Below are 10,680 nucleotides of genomic sequence, written 5' to 3' on the forward strand. Positions count from 1 at the left end.
GCGCGTCAAGTATCTGCGTCAAATTGCATTTTGTCTTAAATGCATAATCATTATCTCAGCAAAGATTACTCCAGAATGCACTCGAGAGCAAGCTGTCGGGGAAAGGCAGCTAAGGGACCAAATGGGAGGGGTTATTAAAATGGGACATAATGTGCGCGTCTCGGTGACACAGAGCCCCCATAACCTAAATAAAATAAATGCCACTTGCATAAGGTGAAGGATATCATAACAAACGACAATCTCTATTTTTGTGTAAGTCTGTATTTGATACATTACTAAAGTAAAACACCCGCTAAACCAGTTTAATAAAATGTCACAATAATTAAATGGGAGACCTGAATCGGCCCCTATCACAGTTTTGTGCTCCCCTTCATTTGAATGATCCCTCAACTTCATTCTACAGCTCTTCGTGTTTTGGGCCGCTGAATTCTTCGTGGGAAATTTTACCATCTCCATTTTTATCCTCGAATTTAAACAGGTTGTCGAGAACTTTTTCCTGCTGCTTTGCCGCCAAATCAACAGGGATTCCCTGGGCATGCGCTTGTCTGGCAAGGTACATACTCATCTGCAATCAAAACAAATGTTGGATAATGAAAGGCAACGCCCTTGGATATAATATGATAAGCTGCTTTTATTTTACGAAATACGCTACAATAACAAAATGTCCTTGAAATAAACAAACATGGATGGAAAATGAGAAAGCCCAAAATTCCAAACCTATTAATTCAATATTGAACTTGTTGATTGCAATTTAAAAACATTTAAAAAATAGGTCATGTACAAGAGTGAATTCAGTAATACATATTTCAACATTTTTGTCATATGAAACTGTGAACATCTATTATTCATTTAGAAAGTAGGCCAATATAAAAACTAAAAAAGGTGATATGATGTAGACCCTCTGTCGAGTCGTACAGATGGCACGTAATATTGTCATGAATTTCTTAAAAGAGTTGTAACTTTATCTGTTCGAAGGAAACGCAAAGAAAAGACGTTTCCTCTGTAGCGACACGAATTGCACTCTGGTTTCAGAATCCTGCTGATGCAATTGCATTTCCTGGCTCCATAAAATACTTAGTAATTTTCAATAATATGGTGTATGGTAATAAATCTGCGTGTGCAAGGTTTTTTTTTTGTTATGTCATCTTGGTTAATATAGCATTGTGAAAATACGAATACATGTACCATAAAAGATTCCTAATGTTTCTCGCGGATTGAATAAACTAAACAAATGACACACTCTCTCTCTCTCTCTCTCTCTCTCTCTCTCTCTCTCTCTCTCTCTCTCTCCAATATAAAGGCCACAAAGAGGAAAAAACTTTATTTAGATACGCAATCTGTAAACTTTCCAGATGAAAGATATAGGAAACGAGGAATACATCAAAGAGCTTAATGGCTGACAACCAGATCGGGTATCAATATCGCAATGACGCTGCAGTATTTTTGTTTGATAACAAGGGTTTCTTTTTTTACTTAGTTGTAATTTATTGTCCTGCTTCTAAATTTGAATACAAATGCAAGCTGTGAGTATATTTTCAGTACAACGATTTAGGAAATCTGAAACTATATTTTCAGACTTTAAATTGATACCTGCATGTCTGATGATGAAAAAAATCTTCCTTGAAATAGACGAAAGGTCCAACATTCATGTCACCCACCCCCCTTTTTAAAGACTTTTTATATTAACATTCTACTTATTTATATAACTGTGTACTTTATATATATACATGTAGCTGAAGTATGTACATGTACTTGATATATAGATGTATGTAACTCGCTATATTAATCATTAATATGTAAGCATATTTGAGTAAATAACGAGAATTTGTGTTACCTTTGACAATATTTTCGTCCGCCGCAGTCTATATCTTATTTACAATTTATGTTCGTCGTTAAATTTTACTTTCATTTATCTTACTCATGATAAATACAAGAATCGACTCCGTTTATTCCATGGAATTTAATACTTAACAATACCTAATTCACGAATTAAAGGGACACCATTTATTTTGATGTAAGTTATTTTGGCTTTTTCAAAATTATACACTATATACGTAATCTTAAGCTGGCCACTTCAAATTTTGCAACCCTATTTGTACGAGTATTAACCACCAAAATAAGCAAAAATAAGCAACCCGCCAAAATAACCCGCTTTATGTATATACGCATTGTAATTTTTGTATGGAACTACCGTATTGCTTAATTTTAATGTGCCCCGCCCCCCGATTTATTATGATTCACCGATGAGTTTCTTACCTCGTCCTTGGTAAGGTGGTCATCGTTGTCGATATCGATCATCTTGAAGACGTTGGGGGGTTTGGGACCGTCATGTACCTGGATCAGCTCCACCTCAAAAACCAGATCGGAGTTTGGCGCAATAACGGGACCTGGAAAGTCAACGTACAACATTAAAAGTGTGTCCTTCACTCGAGGCCATATTGTCTGCAGTCCCCGTTTAATTAATCATCAAATTTCTAAATGTTTTTATCGGGTGATGGGGTGGTACATGTAATGTTGTTTTGTTTTTGTTTTTTGTTTTTTGTTTTTGGCATTTACCATATAACTCTGGTAGATAAACCATGACATTCATTTTCTTGAACATTACATAAATTAGGACGAACCAAAGTGTTATGTAACTAAATGATATCCTTTTAGCCTTTTATGTTAAGAAACCTAGTATAAGAGTAAATTGCCATAGAAATTCTGAAAATTCTACTTTGAAATAAGTGCGCAATACCTTTTTAAAAATTAATTCCGCAAATTAAAAATGAAATGATATATTCCACTGAGACTTCTTTTTTGTTGTACATTATTATTTTATTACTCATATCCATTAGCCAGGTATTCTTTGGGGAAGGGTAAATATAAGATAAAGGAGCACATTTGCAAACTGTGTACGAGCACAAAGGCTGTTGCTAATTTGAAGAGTTTTCACCATTATTGACTTGGATCTAATTGCAAAATTACACGCAATAAAAGTCTGTTGCCCCAATTCACTTGTGACGTTTGTGATCTATATATAGAAATTAAAGTATATACTGCCATGGATATGCCGATTTAAAAGTTCTCGTTACCGAGGAATTTCCGACTAATAACAGTCAAATGAGTGAATTACAGAATTACGATGTACTGCTTGAAAATGTCAGAACGAGGCTTTGACAGGTGCTTGAGGAATTCAAATGTCATCGAATGCTCAGTGGGTGATGCGTGGATGATAATATGAGGCAGGGAGTTGATAGAATGAAAGATATACAGGTTGACCCGGTCACATTGATAAAGTACACGAAGATTGCGTTAAGAGATCATTAGCCATTGCGTGTGTGTAGTGCTTCACTTAAAGTCTCTCTGATTCTATTGACGCGATCAGCTCTTTGCATAGCATCAATTTTTAACCAGTTAAAATGATGACAATATTGGAGTTGGAGTTGTACCTGACCCATGCTCCCCGTACGCTAGCTTGGACGGCACGAACAGTTTCCGCTTCTCCCCCTGGCACATCTCTAGGAGGCCCTTCTCCCAGCCTTGGATCACCTGTCCTACTCCCAGCTGGAACTGGAAGGGAATGGCTCCCGGTCGGTCCCGACTGAAACAAGAAACCAACAATGAAAGTATACATTAAATGCAACAGAACTCGAATTTCTGTCATCATTTTTCTCGTCATTATCTTCAAGGCTGAAAACGCAATTATTCTCAAATTGGTATGCTCCCCATTAAAAGACAAACATGTATGGCGGTTTTCTATACACATATATTCCGGTTACTAATGTTGTCCTTCTTTTACTTTAAAATTGTTCAGTAATAAAACTCCTGACTATTTAGAATACCTAATAGTGTCTACAATATGTGGCTTGTTCTGAAGCCATTCTATCTCGAAGGTGCATCATGTTTATGTCATAGATTGTATTCCAATGAACTAGCTTTATGGTTTTTATCTATATACACTAATCTTTACTGTCGGCACGTAATGTTTGCCTCTAAACTGGTATACCAAACTACATGTACCAGTAAACTATGATAAAAGTTCACCACTAATGTTTCTGATTGTAAATTGGTAGTTGTTTAGTTTTGTACAAAGAAACACGCCTTGGATGAACCTCAAAGCTAAATGAGAGTTAAGGGTACTAAGCTTTGAGGCGTTGAGTTCATGTTGTGGTGTAAAGTTTACTGGTAATGCCTAACGTTTACCAGTAGTGTAGTTGTAAATTTTGGTGGTTTTTACTTATTGTTCACAAAATGTCCACGGTCTAATATAATATGTCTTTATCCATCTTCGCTAGCCAAGGATTTCTGGTTCTTGAGGAGCGTTGCGGATCAGAAACTCTTGGCTAGCGAAGATGGTCTTTATCAAAGCAAAATATTCCAAATGGAAAGCTTTAAATTACATACTCTAGGATTTCCTTTTCGAGTGGGAGGTTTAGAGTGATAGCATACAGTTACCAAAGTGACAAAGAAAAAAGCTCATGTTTACAACATCACAAGGTTTTCACTAATTTACATTCATAAATTTTGCATTGCATTTCTAAGATTAAAATGCACTAGAAAAGTGCTAATTTAGGTTTTTGGTTAAGAAACCGAAAATCCCCTCAGACATTTAGAAAATAACTTGACTGCCGCTTTGCGGAAGTGATTTGAAAACTTGCTTACAGCAGACATTTTGCGGTTTGTTGATTGAAGTACGTGAATGTATTCCAGTACAACAGCAGACGACAATGATTCACATCATGATGATGTATGACGTCGGTGTAATCTTTTGACTAAAGGTCTTTTAACAATATATATTTTTTGTGCAAAAAAATGAACAAAAACTAGGAATTTGAATTGATCATGCATCATGTTATGAAGACATGCTATAAACAATGCGTCAACTGAAAGTTTAAATTTACATTAATCTGGTGTCAGTTAGCGTCACAAGTTAAACAAAACTGGATACTAATAGAAAGATATACCACCATTGCATGAATATGGTTTACCTGGAATCGAATTTTGTTCCGTTGTCATAGAATCCTTCATAGTGAATTACTAAAATGTCGGAGTCCTTGGATTTCCGGGGACAATCCGTTGCGTGGATCAGGACCTCAATCTTCAAGTGGGGTTCCCCGGCGCCCTGGTTGCTTGGGTCGGGCTGTTGTTGCTGCTGCTGTTGTGGTAGGGACAGACATACGGACAATAAGTTAAGTCCCAAAACTGTCACACAAGCACACTTTACAAACAAATACATGTTAAGCTTTTTGTCCCTCGTGTCGACTCAAACTGAACTGTAGAATTTAGATACGCTCGGCTAATGTGATTGGAATATAAAGATGGTCTATTTCACGTGGCCTTATAAGAAGACGTCCACGTGTACTAGTTAGGTTCCTAACGAGGAAGTGATCAGTAAAAATAATAAGTGATGCAATAAATGCCCGAGAGGCTACACAGGCCAGTCGATGTGGAGACCCCGGGGCAGAACATCCTTACACACGACGAACAACATGCATAAAAAATATTCACATTTATTGCTTGCAAGTGTTTGTGAATAAAAACAGCTTGAGATTGTCGGTTTGATAAATCATTGCAATAATTAATCAACAATGGTTGAGTGAATCGCCTTGCTTAACTCCACTGATCGCCTCAAACAGCATGCATCTGCTGAAAACTGCTTTCTTTTTAGGTGATCAGTGTACTCTATATACTCTTATGTGATGTGGAGTAAAAATTTAATATATGTTTAGGATATGCATTTGTTAATGACATATTAGTTGTATCAATTAACAAATAATTAGTACAAAACTACGCAATATACATATTATTATATGCTCATTTCGAAACCTTGAAAATAGTTAAAAACTCATTTAAAATAAATAAAGATCTATTCTGTCATTTAAATGAACTCATCTGTTAACTTAATTAATTCATTAGTTTTACCGTCGGCTTCCAAACGAATCAATTCAAATAAGCATTTATGTCAATTGCAGCGAAAAGAATTATCAATTATGATTAATTTTGGGCAGACTAATGGAACCAGAGTTCCGGACAAAACAAGAAATTGTCAAACTTTTAATGTCTTTGTTTAAACAGTGTATGAATTCAGGAACTGGTTTTTATCCAGGGTTTTCAAGTGACTTTCTTTCTTTTGAATAATTACAAATGCATAAAACTGAGAGATACTCGCAAAGGTGTTTGAATACTAGAACGCATGCATAAATGACCAACAGTGCATTGCATTATTTAGTTTTACTCATGTATGCCTCTGTTATTTATTTAATTTTTTTTAAATCGGCCATCGGCACCAATAACTCAGCCATTCTACGTAGTATATGCGCTTAAGTTTCATGCACTAGAAAAACTTATACATAATGTATCTATAATATCCTCAAACACAGACTATTAAACGCCGGGTTGATGCGTTAAATAAAGTCGAGAATGATAATGATCTAAATGGTTCCGTTCAGTGTAATAGTTCTAATGAGTTTTGTTATATTCTCAGCCATAATGGATCTTGGATGGGGAAATCAGACCGAAGTAACCCCTGAATGCACTCTCAACCAGTCACTAACTCAGCCAAAACACACTCTGTTTCAGAACAATTAGATACTCTCATTATCTTCAGGAACATAGTGTTTTGAACGCTTTTCCACTTCGTGACACAAGCTTGAAGTTTCAAGCTTCGTTTTTAACCCGCATGGTGGCCAAACAACCTTGCACTTCATTGATTTTCACCCGTAAAAAGATTCTACGTTCATTGTGGTTTTAAACTGGTTCTGTTCATACTTAACACTTTTTTTTATAGTCACGAAAATATTATTTGAATTTTCTTTATTTTTATTTCTAATTTCATTTTCAAGATACCTTTTATACGTAGGTATCAGTTGTTACTTTTTCTGTTTATTTCAAATTGCTGTTCTAAAGTGCAATTGGATTATAACACCGCTGGAGCTCACAACGGAAATAGAACTTAGAACTGAAAAATTACAAAAGCGATCAATATAGCTGTGTAACTTATCCTCTATTTTTAGTTAATTCAAATAATGTTGGCCAAAGTGTTACAAGCCAATGCCCTGGTATGATATTTGTAGTTACTACAATGATTTTCTCTCTTGTGCGTTTCGGTTAGTTACAACCAAGTTTACTAACCTTTTCTGAAGTGAATATAATTTATTGTATAATTTGATTTAACATTTTAATGAGCTTTAAATTTGGAAATGCAAGCTTTTACTGTTTGTATTTATCCGTGCCTTTCCACTGAAAGTGTCTTATGGCATAGTCATTTACAATATGGTTACCCTTTCTTTCAAACTTACAGCCAAATGATGAGCATTGATTGCATTTCAGTTCGTTTACACAGTGACAGAATAATATGTTTTCAATCGGTGAATACTGTTAGTTGAGAATATGCTTGGAAAACCGTACATATGAATATTCGCTCGGCCGACAAATATGTTTCCATTTACAACCAAGTTTTTACGCATACTGAATAAAGAAAGTAAAGTCGCTTTCAGTGAATTTGCTAATGCTGTCATTTAAGACGTTCTCATTCTTTTTTATTAATCACGGTTGCTAATGCAATATTTTTCACAAGTTATTTGAAATAAAATAGCTTTCGTTGAATGCACATATATCATGACAGAAACAAACAACAAATATTTACAACAGATAATACGAACATAAACATCTTCCTTGTGTTGAAAAATGTTTGCATTAACGAATGAAGAACTGTGGCGTCGATAGGGCGTCGGTGTGTAATTACATTATTCCTGTAACAGGTAGCTAGATTTATCCGTTTTCATGGAAAATTTACCGTTGGTAGCATTTGACACGAATATTCTACGAATTTATCGAATATCATAGCCAGGAACAATGGCAATACCGGAATGGCTTCAGTTTGCTGAGTCAGGATTTATAGAAAGAAGCAAACGCATTTAGTGATCGTTGTTGTACGTGCTTAATTGCAGGCGCTAATACCTACGAAAGAAAGGTTAATTAAATTTGGATGCGCCCAATCCCAGGTTATGCAATGTTTCAAATTAGAAAACCGTGTTCTGAAACGATATGACGGAATAAATGCGACTTGTTAGCTTTTGTTTAGCTATAGAACATGCATGTGCATTTTTCGATGCCAAGAAACGTTTTTTAGAGAATTTTTTTTGGTCGACAACAACCAGAATAGACAAAAGAAGATTATAATGTTCTTCATTGGGTAGTGGGAGCGGGGATATGTGCTGATTTAGATTGTTAATTGTTCAATTTTGTTGAATAACTCAGAGAACAAAAATTTTTCTCGTTAAGATTTTAACTTAGTCATGGTAGTACATAGCGATTCTGGTTATGTATTAAAGTATGTTATAGTGCAACATTATTTCAGTAAGTCATTGTACAATGCATGTTGATTGTTTCTCGTAGAAGGTATGGGGTCAGTGCTCGGTCGATCTTAAGTGTATGACATTGAACAAAAGATGAGATTGGTGTATGTACCAGGATCTCTGTGTACAAGGACACTTGTCGACGACAAGTCACTTCTCTCGGATCCGGAGTCAGTGACGAATTTAGTATTCAACTGAAAATAACAACACTTTTAAGTTTACATAGAAGTTTCAATATATAACGCTCTCTACTTAAAACCGCCGCGGCTTCAGAAAGGGGAAGTGTTTTCTATTATTAGAAAAACAGCATCGTGATTAACAAAATAGGGCGTTTTCATAAAATTGTGGACTGATTACGTTTGGTGGTATGAAAAAAAAAATCACAAGTGCATTTAAGGTAGCACATTGCTCCTATGTAGATGCAATGTATTTGTCAACAATTAATGTTAATGTTACATCTTCCATGCAAGTTTAGTTTGTTCAGGTTTGCTAAGAAAGCTGAAATTTTGTCAATCCCACGACACTTTGCCGAGTGCGTTACGTGACAGTGTTGGGTTCACGGTTTTTTTTTTACAGGTGCGCGTTATGTAATTATTAATGAGATGACGAGTCCGATGGCCTTCAAAACTGAGGAAACATTAGGCAAGATTTAAAATAAAAGGAATGGAATAGATATAAGAAATTCTTACAGAAAATATGAAGCATACACTGAAATCCCACTTTCTAAAAAAAAACATACAGAGGATAGCGGTTTAGATAACAAACTTGTGAAAAAGAAGAAATCTTTAAAGTCTGACACCATCAGGTACGATTGCATTGATCTATCTCAGTCAAGGTTTGGATTGATCATGTTTATGCTCATGAATATTTCATTTTTATCCAGAAATTATTGCCTTTCTTTTGTTCCTTGATGGTCACATAATTCACGTTATGTGCCGGGAATGTTCCATGGACCATACATGTTACTGTTCCGGAAAACTTATAATAGTCACTAGTCCAATTCAATATGTTTTATTTGATTAAAGGTCACCATTATTGGGTTGATACTCTACCATTTTCATCAAATTTCCACTAATCACTCGAACGTTACTACTATCTTAATAACCCTAAAGTCAAGAAAAAAGGTTGTGCCCAAGAAGTTACCGTCCTTGTGAACGCTGATTGTATGCAGTGGTAAGCACGCAATAGGCTTGCAAGGACTTTAAACACCAATCAATAGCAATGGAATCAATCAAAAAGTGATATTTTAAATGTAAGATTGGGATTCTTATTGCGGTTTATAAAGAATTACGTATACACACATAATAATTCTTATGACAACATACACAGCAGCAGCCCCTAAAAATCATAGGGAAGCTTAGAACACAATGCTGTGTTCGGTCAATGACACTGCAAAGGGTGTTGACTAATTTAATACAACAAAGCAAGTTATATTTAATGCAGCATAGAAATGGAGTTAATTGCATTTTACTTTACAATCAGTTTTGCCTTGCTCCTTCTAAACATATTCATAATTCACAACTTTGTCTTCGCTTACTTCAATAATAGGTAGATAATTATCATTCAAAAGCAACACAGAGATGAATACATTACTTCCTTCAATTTTTTTTTTTAATTTTTCATAAGCTTACCTTTAAAACTCAGCCACAAGGTATACATTTATATGGGTCGCAAGGTTATAACAAAGTGTGTCGCATATACATTGTATAAATCAATTTCATCATATCACTTTCATTTATAAATGAAAAAAATTCAAACAGCTTATGTTTTGATTTAATACAAGAAATAAATTATTGAATTTCCTTTTGTTTTTTGACTGAAACAGAGATATGCTTAGCAGATTGACTATGAAGATACAAAATGCATAGAGATTATTGCACATCTAGTAATATAAAAAAAAATACTGTGTTGTAATTTGGTTTTGAATTAAATCTTTAATTTCTAAAATTCTGCAGCAAAAATATTTTAAATGCAAAATGAAGTTTATAATCCATTTAAAAGAATGCAAAATATCTTAACATTTTTTGCATATAATGATTCATTTGTTAAATACTCTAGCATAAAGGTTTTGCCAGAGCGTATTGCATGCAACTTCCAATACATGTAAACGCGTTGTTTCGTAGGTAGTTAAAAATCTGCGCATTTAAATTTCAGTGAATGTATAAAATGTCAAAGAATAGACACATTTTATAAATGTCATATAAAACAGATTAGAAATTTTGAAGAACCAGTTTGAAAATACTTTATTGTCTTTTAAGAAACAAAAGGGAAAGACGGCAATTTTTCCAAGTAGGACCCAAGCAAAGAGGAGTTGTTCAGAGGGAGGCTGTCTCTCTGTACA

At 34.8% G+C, this 10,680-nt stretch overlaps 1 protein-coding gene across 1 annotated transcript; it reads right to left on the minus strand.

Moving 5' to 3' along the window:
* Window positions 1-238: 238 nt before the first annotated feature.
* On the minus strand, window positions 239-5,453 carry LOC128156079 (peptidyl-prolyl cis-trans isomerase FKBP2-like). Its single transcript, XM_052818071.1, has 4 exons — window positions 4,971-5,453; window positions 3,432-3,583; window positions 2,257-2,387; window positions 239-565 (listed from the first exon to the last, which is right to left on the minus strand). The coding sequence occupies exons 1-4, from the start codon at window positions 5,216-5,218 to the stop codon at window positions 398-400; spliced, it is 699 nt and encodes a 232-aa protein (XP_052674031.1). The 5' UTR covers window positions 5,219-5,453; the 3' UTR covers window positions 239-397.
* Between the last annotated feature and the right edge of the window lie 5,227 nt (window positions 5,454-10,680).

Source organism: Crassostrea angulata, chromosome 7 (assembly GCF_025612915.1).
Source record: "Crassostrea angulata isolate pt1a10 chromosome 7, ASM2561291v2, whole genome shotgun sequence".
Taxonomy (NCBI): Eukaryota; Metazoa; Mollusca; class Bivalvia; order Ostreida; family Ostreidae; genus Magallana; species Magallana angulata.

Excerpts from the sequence above, each read along its gene's own strand:
- LOC128156079 (XM_052818071.1), bottom strand. The coding sequence starts at position 5,218 with ATGTATTTGTTTGTAAAGTGTGCTTGTGTGACAGTTTTGGGACTTAAC. Across the intron at positions 2,388-3,431 it reads GTACGGGGAGCATGGGTCAG|GTCCCGTTATTGCGCCAAAC; the intron begins GTACAACTCCAA and ends TTGACTTTCCAG. Across the intron at positions 566-2,256 it reads ACCACCTTACCAAGGACGAG|ATGAGTATGTACCTTGCCAG; the intron begins GTAAGAAACTCA and ends TTTTGATTGCAG.